The 17356-nt window shown below is 48.0% G+C and overlaps 12 protein-coding genes across 12 annotated transcripts; 9 read left to right on the top strand and 3 right to left on the bottom strand.

Annotated features, from left to right (window-relative positions):
* Positions 1–211: 211 nt before the first annotated feature.
* N7508_003638 (LITAF-like zinc ribbon domain-containing protein) lies at positions 212–1001 on the top strand (the record flags this gene model as incomplete). Its single annotated transcript, XM_058461704.1, has 3 exons — positions 212–233; positions 288–759; positions 836–1001. The coding sequence occupies 3 exons, from the start codon at positions 212–214 to the stop codon at positions 999–1001; spliced, it is 660 nt and encodes a 219-aa protein (XP_058322281.1).
* A 335-nt stretch (positions 1002–1336) lies between these two features.
* On the top strand, positions 1337–2017 carry N7508_003637 (uncharacterized protein; the record flags this gene model as incomplete). Its single annotated transcript, XM_058461703.1, has 1 exon — positions 1337–2017. The coding sequence occupies one exon, from the start codon at positions 1337–1339 to the stop codon at positions 2015–2017; it is 681 nt and encodes a 226-aa protein (XP_058322280.1).
* Positions 2018–2612: 595 nt separating this feature from the next.
* On the top strand, positions 2613–4490 carry N7508_003636 (uncharacterized protein; the record flags this gene model as incomplete). The annotated part of the gene is made up of 1 exon (XM_058461702.1): positions 2613–4490. One exon carries the CDS (start codon positions 2613–2615, stop codon positions 4488–4490), a length of 1878 nt encoding a protein of 625 aa, XP_058322279.1.
* A 343-nt stretch (positions 4491–4833) lies between these two features.
* N7508_003635 (SET domain-containing protein) lies at positions 4834–5391 on the top strand (the record flags this gene model as incomplete). Its single annotated transcript, XM_058461701.1, has 1 exon — positions 4834–5391. One exon carries the CDS (start codon positions 4834–4836, stop codon positions 5389–5391), a length of 558 nt encoding a protein of 185 aa, XP_058322278.1.
* Positions 5392–6116: 725 nt separating this feature from the next.
* Positions 6117–6440, bottom strand: N7508_003634 (uncharacterized protein; the record flags this gene model as incomplete). Its single annotated transcript, XM_058461700.1, has 1 exon — positions 6117–6440. One exon carries the CDS (start codon positions 6438–6440, stop codon positions 6117–6119), a length of 324 nt encoding a protein of 107 aa, XP_058322277.1.
* Positions 6441–7727: 1287 nt separating this feature from the next.
* On the bottom strand, positions 7728–8558 carry N7508_003633 (uncharacterized protein; the record flags this gene model as incomplete). Its single annotated transcript, XM_058461699.1, has 1 exon — positions 7728–8558. The coding sequence occupies one exon, from the start codon at positions 8556–8558 to the stop codon at positions 7728–7730; it is 831 nt and encodes a 276-aa protein (XP_058322276.1).
* Positions 8559–9692: 1134 nt separating this feature from the next.
* N7508_003632 (uncharacterized protein) lies at positions 9693–10450 on the top strand (the record flags this gene model as incomplete). The annotated part of the gene is given in 3 exon segments (XM_058461698.1): positions 9693–9747; positions 9767–10035; positions 10238–10450. The coding sequence occupies 3 exon segments, from the start codon at positions 9693–9695 to the stop codon at positions 10448–10450; spliced, it is 537 nt and encodes a 178-aa protein (XP_058322275.1).
* A 165-nt stretch (positions 10451–10615) lies between these two features.
* On the top strand, positions 10616–10828 carry N7508_003631 (uncharacterized protein; the record flags this gene model as incomplete). Its single annotated transcript, XM_058461697.1, has 1 exon — positions 10616–10828. One exon carries the CDS (start codon positions 10616–10618, stop codon positions 10826–10828), a length of 213 nt encoding a protein of 70 aa, XP_058322274.1.
* A 576-nt stretch (positions 10829–11404) lies between these two features.
* N7508_003630 (uncharacterized protein) lies at positions 11405–11999 on the top strand (the record flags this gene model as incomplete). Its single annotated transcript, XM_058461696.1, has 3 exons — positions 11405–11603; positions 11670–11796; positions 11867–11999. 3 exons carry the CDS (start codon positions 11405–11407, stop codon positions 11997–11999), a joined length of 459 nt encoding a protein of 152 aa, XP_058322273.1.
* Positions 12000–12739: 740 nt separating this feature from the next.
* Positions 12740–14178, bottom strand: N7508_003629 (NAD(P)-dependent oxidoreductase; the record flags this gene model as incomplete). Its single annotated transcript, XM_058461695.1, has 3 exons — positions 12740–13297; positions 13365–13858; positions 13923–14178. The coding sequence occupies 3 exons, from the start codon at positions 14176–14178 to the stop codon at positions 12740–12742; spliced, it is 1308 nt and encodes a 435-aa protein (XP_058322272.1).
* Positions 14179–14907: 729 nt separating this feature from the next.
* N7508_003628 (uncharacterized protein) lies at positions 14908–15815 on the top strand (the record flags this gene model as incomplete). The annotated part of the gene is made up of 2 exons (XM_058461694.1): positions 14908–14923; positions 15391–15815. 2 exons carry the CDS (start codon positions 14908–14910, stop codon positions 15813–15815), a joined length of 441 nt encoding a protein of 146 aa, XP_058322271.1.
* Positions 15816–16403: 588 nt separating this feature from the next.
* Positions 16404–17270, top strand: N7508_003627 (class II fructose-bisphosphate aldolase; the record flags this gene model as incomplete). Its single annotated transcript, XM_058461693.1, has 1 exon — positions 16404–17270. One exon carries the CDS (start codon positions 16404–16406, stop codon positions 17268–17270), a length of 867 nt encoding a protein of 288 aa, XP_058322270.1.
* Positions 17271–17356: the final 86 nt, after the last annotated feature.

Genomic DNA, 17356 nt, shown 5'->3' with positions numbered 1-17356 from the left:
GCAGGTAGCAGCCATAGTATCCACTTCAAACCCTGTATCGTAGCCTGTTCTCGTAGTCTCGACGATCGCATTTGACTCTATTTTTAACGGATGGGAAGACTTAAAGCTCCAGCCCTTCCCTTGTCGCGGATTTTTATTTTCGTGTCACGCTGGACTCCCCTTGCATTATTTTCTATCACACTTGGACTCCAACAACAAACATCCCTTCGCAATGACTGAGCCCCGCCACCAAAGTACGTTCAAAAACTTGCAATCCAGCTAAAAGGACCGTCTAACCAAATCTTCAGCACCAGCTCCTATGTACAGCGAAGATCCCGAACCAGTCTACTCAACACCTATCGCACACCCTACCCCAATCCACGCAATGCAAACCGGAGGCCCTGTTAGCCCAACCTCAGAGGCAAACGCATACCAAAGCCAAGGCCAAAGCGAGAGCCACTCGATCCCAGACGCTCTCCACGGCCCAACACCAATCAACGGACACTCAGAGAAACAATACCCACACCAGCCCGACTCCATCGGCCAAGCGCCAGACTATGACGCCGTAACGGGACACGAGAAGGCATACGCTGGTCAGCCCTTGCCCCAGCAGGGCCCACCCCAGCCAAATCAGTACTATACGCCCTACGGCCATCCCAGTGGATATGCGACCGCAGTTCCACTACATGGTGTTCAGTCTGCGCCTTGCCCGGTAGACTGTCCTGTCTGTGGGGAGCGGGAGATGACTCGTATTAACCCGATTTCTGGGGGAACTACGCAGTAAGTATTTTTCTTCCTTTTGATCGAATTTGCGATCGCGGTTACGACTAGGAGATGATAGCTAACCACTTCATAGTGGATGGGCTGCTATTCTGTGCTTCTGTTGCTGCCTTGGGTGTATCCCTTACTTGATGTCTTCGCTCAAGGATGTTGAACATTCCTGCGGGAAGTGTAATGCTAAGCTGGCTGTTTGGCATAACAGTGGACGGGTCCAGGTTCTGCAAAATAGCAATAGAAAATAGGCGATTGTTTTCTACTTCTAATGCTTTTGCTTCTGGTTGCGATTCATCTTTTGTGTTTTTTTTTTTTTTTTTTTTTTTTCAGAATGATACCACTATGTTTTGACGTCATTGATATTTTGACGAGCACCCATTGTCTTTACTCTTATATTTTATCTATTGATTTTGAACAAGAGATCCGATAACCATCCCCTAAGTAATAAAAGTATCAGATGAGGTGTAGAAAGAATGCACCTGACTCCGCCAAGCCGAGCTCGTATTCGATGAGGTCACTTGACCCAAGTTTTATCTCGACTGAGTCCTCAAAGTGAACTAAACTAATTCCATCGCTCTTCAAGATGATGCGCCTCATATTGACTGCGACGGCCATAATAACCGGCTCGTCGGTAGTCTATTTCTACGTCTTCCATCAACGCTTGGCATCCACGATCCAGCACAAGGCCCACAGAGGAACCCTCACAGCCTCAACCAACCCAACAGGAATAGAGTCAATTCCTGATGCGGTTTTCACGGATCAGTATTTCACAATCGCGGATAGTTCATCCAAATCCGTCCTGAGAGCTTGTCTCCCCGAAAATGAGTCAACAGAGCAGCTGTTCAAAAGACTAGTGCGCCGCAACATGACGGCATTCTCCCGCTTCCCGCAGGCTCTCATGCTGAAGATGGCCCTCAGGACTCCAGAAGAAAAACACAGTTTCAAAAGGTCTCACATTTCTTGTCTGGATTTCAAGGAAGGCGATCTTGCCTGTGGGATTTACCGAGTCAAACTTCGCAAAGAGAATAGAGTCGAGTTTGAGATGCAAATGAAGACAATGGATTTTGTAAATGGGCGGCTGGCAATCAGCTGCCAAGAAAAAGAAGATTCGATCGTGTTTAGAAGCGAGACGGTTATGTGGAGGAAAGCAGACGAGTCTCGCATCATGCCGTTGGAACGACCGGCCATAAGATGGATGCATGAGACTGCGATGATGTGGTTGATTGACTCTGGAGCTCGGTATCTGATGGATTTAGAGACCTAACGTTTCAAGTTGAGGCTATCTTTGTTGCTATTGCTTGTTCTTTGTTTGGAGTTGGGACAATAAGGTTTTAGGGGAATAATGACTCAAATATAATGAAATGGGTATCAGTCATGAAATGTATGAAAGAAGGTTCTAGTATGTCATTTAGACTAAGATTCTTGGCCCTTAAAACAGCAAATAGTAAACAAAAGAAACCCAGTCAAACAATGCCGTTGACCCGGTCATCGCTGCTCTATTGTCTCTTTTTCTTTGTTCTGAGCTTCACCAAATTTCTTTGAGAGGTTACCATGCAGGTGTTTCGCGACGGAGTACGTATTATTTTCGAAGGCTTTAAAACTCAAGCTTGCCCCAAATTCAGTATGCACTACCATCTTCCCCTTGTGCCCCAACCTCTTCCTACACTTCATCAAGTACTACTCTCACTATGTGCTATCACACTTATCACCACTACCAAGTTTGTGGTCATATATCCAACTGGACCGTTGAAAGTTGCCAGGAATTTACTAACAAAACGCGCCTCACAGACCCAGTGCACACTTGTTCCTGTACAGAGATCCAGATAGATCACGATATGACAGATTCCACTCAGCCTAACATGTGCGTACAGTGCGAACGAGAATGGGCCAATATAGTATCTCACGACGACAACCAGGGTCAAACATGCGAGGCTCGCCCTGTCGTCAAGGGCCTACATATTGAGAGACCGCTAGTTGAGATCAAAGCTCGGATGGTGAGCGTTCTCCCTTTTACCATTCGTGAAGATGCACCCCTGAGTGACCTTGGCTCGATTATCAGTACAGAGTATGAAGAGCAGGGCGGTGTTCTTCTAGATCCTTTCTACGACGTCATTGATACTCACCAATCCCGCCATGTGCACAGGGCTGACAGTATTGCTAGCCCAAAATCTACCAACTCGGCTTCACCACTGTTGCAGCACAGTCGCATGGAAACACAGTCTAGCTCGTTGGATCTGCCGCCTGCTCTTGTTGAATCTTTCATCTCATCTCTGTCTACTTATGACTACTTTACTTCCAATTATGATAGCTCTGAGTATGAAAATTCTAGCGAGGGCAGTACTGACCAGTTGCCTTTTGATGAAGAGCACCGGATTTGGCAGAATGGTTTGATTGACGTTAAGATGATCAAGCCTCCTTCTACCGATGATAGCTGCATTGCCAACTTCGATGATTCCAACGAAGATATCCTAGAGTTTGAACATGCAGACCTGCACGCTACCACTGAGTCTGATGAAAGCGACTGCGCTTTTGTTGATGCCCGGTTCAATATTACATCCAGTGTTGATGAATATACCTACGCCACCAGTGAGGTGGAGTATAATTCCTCCAATGGGTGGATCGCTAACCTAGAGCGCACCGCAGCATGCATTGAAGCAACAGTCGCAAAAAGGATCGAAGAGGACTACGAAAGATACCGCTGCAAAGCTATGATTTCGAGTCTTCTCAACAAGGCTTCGTTCTTTCAAGACCAGGCTTACAAGAGCGACCAAAACGCTGAGCTGGGCATTGAGGACGACCATCACCTATGGGATACAGAGCCCATGCTCAGACCCGATTACGCCGATGATAATAAGGAAGATACACGCCCTATTGTCAGAAGCGCTCTCCTGCATGTCTACGATGGCATCTTTTCCACAAATTCAGAGCAGGAAGCCGAGAAACAAGGTCTCTTTGCTTTTGCACCCATCACCAACATGCCCGGTGAGTACGAGGGCTTTATGAAAGGTTACTCTGCAGCGGAGGTGCAGGACATGGGTCTCCAATTCCCCCAGCATGTCCGCGGTTGCTGCGATGAAGTTGCCGCCCAATGGCACCTATACTACGGTGCATTATACGCAGTTTCGAAAGAAGCAGTCAAGAAAAAGGGCCTTGAGGAGATTCATCCTGCTCCTGAGCAACTTGGCAAGTACTACGCTATTATGAAGGCTGACTCCAAGAAGGAAGCTATCGATCTGGGAATGATTGATCCACAGCATGCTCGCGGCTGTTGTATTGATGCCTTCTTCTCTATCCCACCGCGTGTAGCTCATATATACTACGGCGCGATGGATGCCGCTTCCACGGAGGAAGCTGAGAGTATGGGAATGCAGCAGCCGCGGCCTATGCCCGACAAACTTGATGAATACAATGGGGTTGTTAATGCGTATTCCATGGAGGAAGCTGAGAAAATGAAGCTTAAGGATATTCAGCATGCAAATGAATGTTGCACTCTTGCTCGGCATAGCCTCCCGGAGCGGATTCAATACCTGTACTATGGGTACATGTTTGGACGTTCTGAGGAGGCTGTGATGCAAAGGGGACTGAAGGATCCGCTTCGTATTCCTGGGTTCCCGGACAAGTACTCTGGGGTTGTTTCTGCTTTCTCGGCTGATCAAGCTAGGCAAATGGGCATATTTGAGCCCTTGCGTGTGATGTGGGACTCTGAAGTCCCTTTGATGGCGGAGTTTGAGGAGTAATTATTGTCCTTTCTCTTTCATGCTCTTTTTTTCTTGTTTCTTTTGTTGGATATTATTATAGAAATAGAATGAGAATTATACCCTTACACAATAATCATCTTTGTTTTTGTAAGGCATTTACTAATTGATGGAAGGCTCTCTTTTGTGATAATATTTAGTACGCATTAGGGTTACTGTGCTGAAGCAAACACCAGACCTCACGATATCTTGAGACAAAACGCTACACGACGACATAATCGACTCATTTTTCAGCACTAGCTCTTGCAACGGTATCATCACCCATTAACGCAGCTGAGCTCCTCACCCATAATCGCTCATCGCGCATCGCGCATCAGCTCAAAATATGGCTTCCCAACCTCTATTCGAGATACGAGATATCCCAGGCAAAGGCAAAGGAGCGATTGCTTTAGAAGACATCAAAGGAGGCACCTTGATCCTATCCGAGTCAATTCTCTGCATGACCCCTCGAATCTGGGAGGGATGTTCGAGAGAAGAAAGACAGTCTGGATTTGCAAACCAGCTGCGCGGCTTGAACCAAGACCAAATGCAAGCTTTCTTCGACCTCCAAAATCGTTATTCTGAGGATGGTCTGATCGAAGGTATCATGAAGACCAACGGAATTTGTTCAGAATCCGATGCAAATACAGCGGGGATTTTCCTCCTCTGTTCTCGTTTCAACCACAGCTGCTTGGCCAATGCCGTCTATTCCTGGAACACCACGAACTCCTACAAAACAATCTACGCCGTGAAGAACATACCGCAAGGCGAGGAGATCACTGTCAGCTATCTCGCAAATGAAGAATGGATGTCATCCCGCGATAGCGCCGTCGTAAGATATCTTTGCACCCCAGATTCACCTATCGCTGTGTTGCTTGTGATGCATCCCGTGAAGAAGTCGTAGTGAAGCACATCTGGCTAAGCAATGATATTAATTCCTGACTATCGTTTCTCCACTTTGAAAGGCTACGAACAGTAACTTGGATTTTGATGACGTTTAAAGAAAAATATCACGGAGTGATGGTAAGGCAATTGTGTCGAGTCGGGCTAGGTAGTAAGAATGGCCAAGGCCCTTCTATGAAGCTCTCCCTTACCTATTGCCGGCGTTCGGGGCTGAAAAGAACAACTTCCATCCCTCCTGGAAGGAGCACGAACATGAGAGGTTATCCACAGTCCTTTCTCCAATTGTCAAACCGACCGTGTGTCCAAGATGCGCCGGAGTCAAATAGGTGTGCTTTCCCTGCTCAATCACTCTGATATTATGGACACCGAGAGAGCGCAAGGACTTAGAGTCGCTTGTAGGAAGTTCTCTAAATAGTCCAGCTCCAGATCGATTGAGCACAATGATTGCTCACGTATGTTAAGGCTTACGCGACACAGTAACGCCAAAGCCACGTAGCTTTCGACAAGCCGGAGACCCGGGGTGTATTCGACTAGCTCAGTGAGAGGAGTCACCAAAGAGTTCCAATGGAAGCGCCTGCATGAAGAATAATCGGGAGGTTCGAGGCCGGTGAGCTAAATAAGCTTCAAATTCAAGCTGCGATCCTTGAGAGCTGCCAGTACCAGCTGAACATAGTGCTCAAAAGACTTTGGCTCTCTCATACTCGAGACCTGGTGGTAATCACTCTCCTAGTCCTCGCCGCCCTTTGTTTCACAAAACACCAATGCCAATTCTTTCAAGTTATAGAAAAGATTTAAAGCAAGACTTATCAAAGTCAAATCTCTTCCTGCCTCTATGATCTCTTGTTGCTCGGCACATGTCCGTCGTATCGTCTTATACACACGCGTGTACGAAGGATGGTCGCCTGAGAGATATTCCAATTCATCCCAGTCCTCACGACCGTTCACGTCGTCGTAATCTTCGCATATATCGGCATAGTAATCAGGGGTGAGGATCTCTGGTTTGAAAATATCATACTCTCGTATTTCTGGCTGAACATCAGTATTTTCCATGTATGATTGGTTCGTAGGTTCTTATCAGGATTAAGCAACATAGGGGCGACGTATTCAAGGGAAACGATATGCCGATGCAAGTTTGATTTTAAAATGTGTTCCAACAAGTCAAATCCATCATTCGAGAACTCAATGCTAACTGAACTTACGAATAGTGCTGTCTCGGTTGAATCAACCACGGCGACGCAAATTGAAGTAGATTATACTCCGTATCAAGCGTTCAACCGTGCGAAATTGACACTACTCCATCCGAATTTCCCAAATAGGAAGTATAGAGGAACGGAAAGACCGGATACACTCGTATACAATATACTAGTACGTCGCTTACAGATTGTAACGTTGGAGGCATGCCAAGGCACTAAAGATGCGCTTCCCTCACATACCCTGCACCAAGAGCCCAAGTCCGCCCAAGCTCAAATTCCGGCCTAGGCATCAGCCTATCGCATATCTCGGCTAGGCTCCAACTTGGCATACTTAACCTTGGAACTCAAGTTCGAAACTGCCTTATACCTGACCAGATCTCCACCCACACTTCCGTCGTGATCTCCGATTAGTAAACCGGCCCGGCAACGGGGATAGGGGTGGGTAGGGCTAAGATTAGTGATGCTCATTGGTTGTTAAGAGATCACCAGGGTTCGACCCACCTTCCGCCCCCTTTTCCGCCCCCGGTGTCTTGGAGATTGCCGAGGATTGACCCGTGCATAGTATAAAATCTAGCCCTATGGAATTAGCACTGTTGGTTGGGTCCGCGTAAATGTAAAAGTTTGCCCGAGGCAGTCGAAGGGCCTAAGGTCCCTTGGTTTTATAATGCTGACCTTCTCATGGAGTTAAGAGGACCGACATTGGTCAAAAGGCCATGATGGCCATTGATGTATATTAAGACAAAGTAGTATGGGTTACGAACAGACGCTGGGTTCTCCGGACGGAGCCCTCCGTCCAGAATAACACTTGCGGCTCTGATAAAAAAGCCTCGCCGAGAAAAAGATTCAGCCTCCCGTAAATTGTGCAAGCCGCTACTCCGTACTTGTGACGCCAAGATATTGCCACATTTGCAACCGAAGTACTCGTAAAGCTGCAGGACTAAGCTTGACGGGAGGACGGAAGCCGACAGCTCCTGGATTTTGACAAGTGGAATCATCATGTTCATGGATCACACGGATAGTAAACAGTGGCGAAGCACCGACAATTCCCTTATGACCCCACGAAACTCATTTTAACATATTGGACAATTGATAGTTGATACACTAAGGTTATTCAAATACATAGAAAAGATGAGCAACGTCGCCGCTAAATCAATAGCTCGCGAACAAGTAGCATACTAGCAACCCACCATGTCAGCTGAGAGGCCGCATTGTTGACAGTAGCTGCGCCCTTTTTAGGTGGACAGCTGATACCAGGGGTAGGAGCAGCGCACTGTGCTGCGGTGAGGGTGGACGAGATACTTGAGGCGGCCGCCGGTGCGACACTGACCTTGCAAGGAGCAGGCGTAGGCGCGGGACTCGCGAGCACGGCGCATTTTTCGCCTTCATAGTAACCCGATTGGGCTTCCAGGGTCTTTGTGACGTTGAATACAAGAGCGGAGGCATCACCGCATTTGTCATCGGCAGTGAGAGCGGTCAAATTAGGCTGGCTTGCCCCTTTCTTCGTAGTAAAGCGGACGGATTGGCCAGTCCATGGGTTGTTCAAGTTGACTTTGGGCTCACCGTCCGAAGTGGTCTCGTTCGCCGACGTCGAGCAGTTGGTCCAGTCCATTTCCCAGACAAACTCCCAGTCATTCTCGGTGTTCAGCGTGTTTGCGATGCTAGCTTCAAGGAATGCCACAGAGCCCGTTGCATACGTTGTATTGGGCAGATGTTGTCGCGCCAGATTGCTGTCCAGTGTTTGATTCCCCGGCGGGAGATCCACTGGCCACAATCCGTAATAGATATAGGGATAGAGTCGATCAATCGCCGCGGGGTTCTGAATTGCGAAAACGATGGGGGTGAGTGTCATCGGCCCAAAGGTGCCGCTTCGCGGAAAGACCAAGTCAACCTCTGCGAACCCAAGGCCCGTAGTCTCGGCTATCCCCAGTGATGCCATCAGGCTGAAAGCGAGGACCTGCTTCTTGATATCGAACATAGTGAGGATTCGAGGATATTAGGGTTAAGAAGCTCAGGTGTGGTTAAGCCGATACCACTGGACAGTCCAAGGTTGATAGCCAATATCAACTGATATCAGCGGCAAAATCCAACGTCCAAAGGGAAGAGATCAAAAAAAGGGAAATTTGGGTGCAGTAGGGCGAAGTACCCCAAAGTGACCCAAAGTGAAAGGGTCGTAATTTCGTACGGGCAGCAAACCGAACTACTCGCGCTAGGGAGACTAGAAGGTTTCGTAGTTCGTAAAAAGAGGGTCCCCCGGAAGTGGGTGACTGCAATATTAAAATTGTATAAAAATTACGTACGAGTTTCTGAATACCCTGTACATAGCCTTAGATCTCATTTCAATTTATGAACCTCCCAGCCCTAGAATGCATTTGGGCAGTGGAGCCAGAAGCTTAGAGGACCCTCGCGACTCTTGGCGGCCCCTAAATCGCCCACTGCAACCTTGGAAATGGAGATCTCATACTCTGTGACATTTACGCGACAGATCTTGGCGCAATTTGCTGAAACACTGGATTACTAGATCGCGTTCTCGGATTCGAAGAAGGTATATCCGCATGATTATCTAGTTCGTGATTCAATCACACCCGGGGGCCATGCTAGATGGGTCCTCGTATACAGCACAGAAAGTTGTGAGAAGATATCATCTCGAGTCGGAGGTTGGGGGCGAGAAATTTGTGTATTTATTCAAACTACTGGACGCTCCCTGGAGCTTTGATAGAATCTTTGTGCCTCTTAGCCTGAGGAAGTTGCTTCGGGGGTCTCTGTTCCTATTAGTCACTCATTTCCATTTGTCTATACACTCTTTTGATCCGATCTTTTATCACTCTTGTTTTTTTTTTAAAAAAAAATCTATCTTTATCACATTACACTCTTTACTACCTCTATCGCGAGGGCGCTCAAAGCCATGACACCCCTTCTCAATGGCGTGGCTGCAGGCTTACTGCTGTCTGCCGCGGTTGTCTCTGGGCATGGAACCTCTAGGCAAGGTGCTAGTCCGAGCTATGAAGGGTTTAATAACATCTGCCCTGAGCGATGCATTTTGACGGGTCCTGACCCTTCCAATTGGTCAAGCTACCACGAACTGAAATAGCTAGACAAGTGTGACTAGCCTATGTTCTATGGCTTCAACCTATACGACGATGTCGATGATACCGAGTCTTATCACCGTATCTTCGCGTGCATAAGTATATGGAAATGACTTCAGCGATAACTCACAGGCTTATATATTACTTGCTCGCCCTGTGCAAAAGCACAAGGTCAACTATGAAATCGGCTGGTCCTTATACTCACAGGGTACCGAGTCTGAGTACCGCTCTTTGATCAAACAACTGCGTGATTATATTGCCCGTGGACATGTTACTCCTAGCAGGACAGCTATGCTGTATTCGCGTTTTGGTGCCACTTCAGCTAGTATCTATATTGGAAACAGTCTACAAAACAAGGAAATCAGCGAGGTGGCTCTGTAGTCATTCATTGACGAGTTCCACAAATTCAATAGGCGCAGAGACAATCTAGCTATGCAACTCTATAGACCACACTATGATTCTCAGCACGTCTTTGGTGTTGACATTGACTAGGAGTATCCAATTGTGAGTACAGCCTTCTGCATACTTTCTTTCTAAGGCAAATAGTGTGATCGGCCACTAACAAAAACAGGCACCCGATACTCCTGGAGTCCCCTCTGGTGATAAGAGTGAAGGAAACAACTTCCTTGCTTTCCTTGTGGTTTTGAAAAACCTTCTGGGAGATAAGTCTGTCTCTATCACTGCTCCCGGCTCCTATTGGTACCTCAAGGGCTTTCCTATTGCAAAGATCAGCAAGGTTGTTGACTATATCGTCTTCATGACTTATGATTTGCACGGCCAATAGGATGCAGGAAACCCTAATGCTCAGGCTAGCTACGATGATAGTAGTTGTTTGCGAAGCCACGTCAACCTAAGAGAGACCCGGGAATCTCTTTCCCTGATCACCAAGGCTAGTGTGGACTCTAGCAAGGTAGTCGTCGGTATCAGCAGCTACGGAAGATCCTTCAGGATGGCCGACGGAGACTACGATAGTCCCCTTTGCAAGTTCACTAGAAGCCGATTGCACTCTAACGCCGACAAAACGGAATACACTGATACCGCTGGCTACATATCAAATGCCGAGATCAATCAACTCCTCAAACACAACTCATCCCGCGTCAACAAACATTACATCGATGCCCACAGCAACAGAAACCTTATAGTCTACGACGATACGAACTAGGTGGCTTACATGAGCCCCGAGATCAGGACTCAACGCACCAAGATATATGAATCACTTGGCATGGGCGGTATAGTCAATTAGGCCAACGACTTGGAACAATTCAACGATGCCCCTGACGGTGTAGATGGTTGGCCTAGTATAATCCTCCTAGCAAAGTCCGGCAAAATCACACCCCGGGGTGCTAGTAAGCGCATTGGCAACTGGACGGATATAGGCTGTGACGACGAATACTCGGTGGAAACAGCCTTCAAGTCTTCCCACACCCGCTGGGAATAGCTTGACGCCGACAGTGCCTGGAGTGATGTGATTGCGGATTGGAAGGACTACCGAGATAACTATGACAGCGAGGACAGAGAGGCTTTCTTAACCCATATTTCATACCTTCTTGGCGGACTACCCGTGGCCAAGTGCTATTTGATTGATGGTGACAACAACTGTATGTAGAGCTTGAGCTAAGAAGAACGATAAGCATAGGCCCGGTGCTGTAGCTGAGCTTATCTAGACTTCTTTTGCGAAGATCCATCAGGTAAATACCGTTCCTCTATCCTTCTCGCACTGCCTAGAATAATATCTAATATGAGGTGCGCTCAGATATATGCCGAGTTCAAAGCTGCGCTTATTGCCGATGCTGCACTTTTCATTGACAATACTCTCCCGGACTTGGAGAATACATTTGCGCCTGTTCCGCCGAAATCCGATGATTCGTGGCTGAACACCTTATTAGGTCTGGTCGCCCTAGGTGTGCCGGTGGTTGGTGGAAAGCTCTTCGATAGTGGTACGTCTTTGGTGTCTCCTATCTTTTTTTCTTCCAAGGTTTCTGACTTTGCTGACTCGACATTAGTGCTCTCCAAGATACCCGCTATGAGCGCCGAGAGCGACGTCTCCCCAGATCACTACAAGTCGGTGATGAATGCCATGCTCACTAGCCCTGTCACAATTGCAACGAATATGGAAAGCAGCAATGATCCGTAAGTCATCCAAATTGGTGGTTTTTTTTGACATTTGGTGACACCATGCTAACCACAACACCATCATCAGGAAGGACTGGACACCCGAGAAGCAAGCCAAGTTCTCCAAGTACATGGGTGACAGTCTTAAGGGTTGGGAATACATCTTCACACAAGATCTTGAAGATCAGCGAAGACGGGTCTTTTCTGTCGGTGGGCATTGAAGGTAGGTTCCGTGACAGCGTATTGGGGACGCTAAAACTATAAAGGCAAAGCTAACCCGATACAGGACTTCACAGTTCCGCCGTTTACAATGCAAAACGGGGACTCAAGTTATGCCGCGACACTTTGTGGTTACTTCAGCAGGAAGGGGAAACCGGCCCCATGGTTAGCGTTGCATACCTTGATGTGTTTCAGTTCTGTGTTTCCAACGGTGACTTTGCTCGTGCTAGCTGTTTTGCAGCCTTGCACATGCGACACAAGGTCTTTTTTGCGGGTGAGGATGCGGATGATCATGAAGGTGTCAAGAGGTTTATCGAGAATCCTCAGAGACATGATTTGGCGAGATACTCTTCGTCTGCTTGGGAGACTGAAGTGCGAGAGCGTCGGTCATTGGATAGTCAGGAATTGAGCATTGGGTTTGGCAATGGGTTTTGCAAGGTTGAAGTGCACCAGCGGTTGAGCATACACCGGGAGGTTATTGATGGTTTTCCATGTGGTTGTAGTTTCGGTCATGTTCTCAGATAAATAAACCAATGCTCCATCGGCCCTTTCAGATTGAATACGTAGTCTCTGCCTTATAGAAGAATAAAAATAGAAGGAAAGAATTGGTCTGATCTAACCATCAAACATGATCTAGAAAGGCGAAAGCCACAATAGCGATTGCATGAAGTGGCATTAATTCCGGATGTAGTAAGGTAGAAAATCAGCTCAATTTGCAAATAAACGCAGTGGTATATCAAAATTAGTTTCCAAAAGTCTTCATCACACTGGTACTCCCCTCAGCACCCAATCCCGCCCTCTTAGACATGTACAGCACACTCAAAGCCGCATTTCCCAGATTCAACGGACAGTGAAGATCACGAGCCTTCTGCGAGGCCTTCTCTAGTCGAGAAATAGCAGCATCAATAGTCTCAGAGCCAGCGCCCTGTTCAGTATGTCCCTCAATCATCTCCAAACCCTTTGTCATGAACTGCCGACTGGCTCCAGCAGCATCACTGACAAGGGTGAAGAACTGCTTGAGATCGACATGGAGGTAGCGGGCAAATGCAATAGCCTCAGCGGCTGCAACAAGATTGGTAACTTCCATTAAGTCCAAAACTAGCTGGAGTGCTTCAGCAGTTTCCTCGACGGACTTCGTGCTAGAGGCCTTTGTAATTGGGTTGGCGAAGTACTGGCGCACCATGGACGAGTCATCCACTGCTCCGTATCCTTGCAGTAGAGCAGAGAGATAGACCTGTTCAGCGGTCGAGCAAAGAGGAGTAGGGAACTGGCTTTGGCGAGCAGAGGTAGTGATAATGCCCTAAAACCAGCAAACAAGTCGATTAGCAGCCGCACATATGCCAACTCGGCAAATAAGAGGTCCTCACCACATCCTTAAGAATAATAGTCAAAGCACTAGCACCAGGATGCCAATCCTCCTCCAGCATACGCTGCAAACGATTCTCATGCATCCAAGTCCAAGAATCAGAAGCCTTAATAGCATCAGCAGTCTTAACCGCATCGAGACCTAGCTGCGCCGCAAAGCCCTGTGCCTCACTAGCACCAAGAATATGAATTCCCGCCAGAACCTGGTGCACCATCTTCATGTTGCTACCTGCACCGATTCCACCCGGGACAAGGTACAGCTTGTTCGAGTCGGACATAGCCTGCAACAGGACTCGTCCACTCTCCAATGCGGCATCTGATGCGCCCGCCATGATAGACAGTGTACCATCAGCGGCGCGCTTGGCTCCGCCTGACACAGGCGCATCGATGAAGAGAATGTCGCCGCGGCCGCAGGATTGGAGCTCTGCCGCGACGGATTGGGCGTAGGTAGCTGGGACGGTGGAGCAGAGGAGGAGGGTTGCATTTTGACCAAGGGCTAGTTGGAGGTTTAGCAAGTTAATTGCCTTTTCTAATATCTACCATGTCTGTATTCAACTTACCTTTGACAATGCCACCCTCGCCGAAAAGCACGCTTTGCGCCTGTGGTGCTGATGCGACCATACAAACATAGAACTCCTTGTCTTGGGCGGAGTCAATTAGCGACGATGCTGGAATTCCGCCTACAGCCTTGAAGCGCTCCACCGATGCGGGGAACACATCATATCCGTGGACTGGGTATCCTTCCTTCACGAGGTGGGTGGCCATGCCGAAGCCCATGGCTCCAAGGCCGACGAAGCCAACGGACGGTTTAGACATGGTGGTATATGAACAATGGTGGTTATAGAGACAAAGAGAAAGAATATGAGCACTTTAATGGAGGTAAATCTTTTGAATATCAAGGATAAAGAGCTGCCCGCGTGGGGGTTTTATGTGAGGGGAACTTGTCTGGAGAAATGAGGCAAAGGTGGGATGATTCGGACTTCATCCGAGTGCCGTATACTTCTCTTGGCTTTAGCCTAAACCGAGCCGAGTTGGAATATTTGGATTGTATCCGAGTTTCCGAGTTGCCGATTGGATAATTCAGGAATTAAGGGTCCATATGTCGGACCATTTCAGGGTTGCTGGGGGTGGGTATAGGGTCGGAGAGTTCGCCGAGCATGTTTACGACTCCGAAATTGCTTCAGCGTGGAACAAATTTGGCACATATTGGTCGGATATTTCTACAAGATTGTATAGTCATATTTAAATAGACTAAGTTTCTAAGTAGCGTGTCATCAACCAAGATTGCTGCGGTATATCAATATGTGCTGAGGGGATCTACTTCTACTAAATCACGACCTTAAATCATGCTCATATGGGACGCAGTAGAAGATGCTAGTGAACGCACGAGGGGTAAGGCTAAAATCGATCAGAGCGATCAAAAGCAAAAGATAAAAAGGCAGAACAAGGCAAGTTTACTAATTCTCAAAGGAGGAACCCCAAACGAAGACATGACAAGAAGCAGGCTACGTTCTTTACAACACAAATATAACACAGCCCCAGGAAATGGCAAACGCACTAGGTAAGTGAAAAGTTGTGATCTTGTGTTCTCACAACAGAGTGTGTTAGATTATAGGCCCCTCAACTTTGCCATCGACTGTATCCTCCCTCCCTCCGTCCTCCTTCATCATATTCCCCTTGCACGCCCACCATGGCTGAAATAGAATTTCTCCCCGAGGTTGCTGGGGAAAATATTACTACTGGCTTTGACTAGGGTCATTTATCATACTACTCATTATCCCACTCGGGACTGGCTCATCATCAGAAAACTGCAGTGAGCTCCCAAAACCGACCAGGTTTCAACTTGTGGATCAGCTTAGATTTCGAGTATCACCAATATGAATATCCCTGCAGTTACTATATACATTCTGCTTGGCATCCTGCCATTACTCTAAAGTACATCAGGACCTGTTGCACAAAGCTCAAGGTGATCGAACCTATCGAATCATAGTGGCCAGTTGACTGGCTGTGAGCAAACTAATCTACAAGCTATACAGCCGGGCCCCGGAGATGTTTCCTGGGTCACACCTTACTTGCGTGGGGACGAGATTCCAGCGCGCCAAGACCCACCCGCTGGCACATACACCCCCCAGGGCCTCATACCTGGACATGCAGACGTTACTGCTGCTGAGAAAGGCGACGGACATGGCCTTGGATCGGTGACATATCATCAATATTCTGAGGATCCGGCTGCGATAATCACCGGAAATGAGAATGTCACAACTTCTTCGCCGTCTTTGGCCTCGTCGTACTCGAACCTTACATCTTGTGGTCTCACCAACAGCTTTGAGCTCACCAGTCCAGATTGGTTCCATCTTCTGATGGACTTGCTGGAGACAAATTTTGATGCAAATGGGACACTTACGACAACCATCGGTGGAGTTGAGTATACGCAACCATTGAACGATACCTAGTGCGTTTCTGCGGAAGCTTAGCCTTATCAATGCGATCTCTCCATATTTTACATATCTTGTTGCAGTGAAAAGCGGCGATTTACTTGGTGTAGTAAAGACATAACCAGTTGCTCGGCCGGGTCACGGACTACCGCGTTAGTGTTTCTCTTGCTTCGTGATCTATATTTTTGCGAGAAACGAACGAATGGGGCAGATAACTCGGAAATTATGCGATTAGCGCCCCGGATAATTTGTTAAAAAGTCCGAGGCAAGCAAGGTTAGATTTCACCCAGACATATGTAATGGCTAAGATATCAGAAATTAGCCTCAAAAGGTTGGAATATAACACCTCCAATCGCGAAACAACAATCGTACACGCGACAGAGCAATTGAGTCACGTATAAGCCAGAATTCGATATCAAAATCAGAGCCAACCGGACATCACTCCGCCGTTTCCCCCACATTTCTGACGTAGTGGGCAATTCGGCCCAACTCCGAGGGTCGGACAGCGTGCGACTTGACCCTAAGACTATAAGTAGCTTAGCATTGAAACTACATTTATTGGCGTATCCTCTTCTACCTCTCCTGAAAATATCCCAACACTCCAAAATGTCCCTCAAAGAAAACCGCGCCCTGCGCATCCTCGACCATGCCGCCACAAACCACTACGGCATCCCCGCAATGTGCTGCTACAACGTAGAAGGTATCCTAGCAACAGTGCGCGCAGCAGAAGCAAAGCGCTCAGCAGCAATGATCCTCCTCTTTCCCTGGGCAGTACACTACGCGGACGGAATCCTCGTGCACGCAGCCGCCGAAGCAGCCCGCAAAGCCAGCGTCCCAGTGACCGTCCACATGGACCACGCGCAAACCCCCGAGATCATCAAGTACGCCGCCGACCTGGGCGGCTTCGACAGCATCATGGTCGACATGTCACACTACGAGAAAGCGGAGAACCTGGCGCTAACGCGCGAACTGGTGGATTACTGCCACGCACGCGGGATCGCGACAGAGGCGGAGCCTGGTCGGATTGAGGGTGGTGAAGATGGAGTTGCGGATACGGCTGATTTGGAGGGGCTTTTGACGACGCCGGAGGAGAGTCGGGAGTTTGTTGATACGGGGATCGATTGGCTTGCGCCTGCCTTTGGGAACGTCCATGGTGAATATGGGCCGCGTGGGATTCAGTTGGAGTATGAGCGGTTGCAGTCTATTAATGCGGCTGTTGGGGGTGAGGTTCGGCTTGTACTGCATGGTGCTGATCCGTTTACTCAGGAGATCTTCCAAAAGTGTATTGATTGTGGGGTGTCCAAGATCAATATTAATAAGGTCCTGAATAATGAGTATGTTCGGGTGCAGTCGGAGATGGCTGGGAAAGTGCCTTTGACTACTTTGCTCGAGGAGGCGACGAATGCTATGCAGAAAGCCGTTGAGGGGTGTATTGATCGGTTGGGATCTGGGGGGAGATACCCGTCTAGATAGATAGAATTGAGCTTAAGTTACAATGGGTTGTATCACTGAAGACGAAGTATTCTGATAGCGAGGTCCGCTACCGAATTCTATGAATT

The sequence above is a fragment of the Penicillium antarcticum genome (genome assembly GCF_028974205.1).
Source record: "Penicillium antarcticum strain IBT 31339 chromosome Unknown utg000003l_segment0_segment0, whole genome shotgun sequence".
NCBI lineage: Eukaryota > Fungi > Ascomycota > Eurotiomycetes > Eurotiales > Aspergillaceae > Penicillium > Penicillium antarcticum.
The sequence above is the reverse complement of the archived record's forward strand: the minus strand, read 5'-3'. Positions and strand labels throughout refer to the sequence as shown.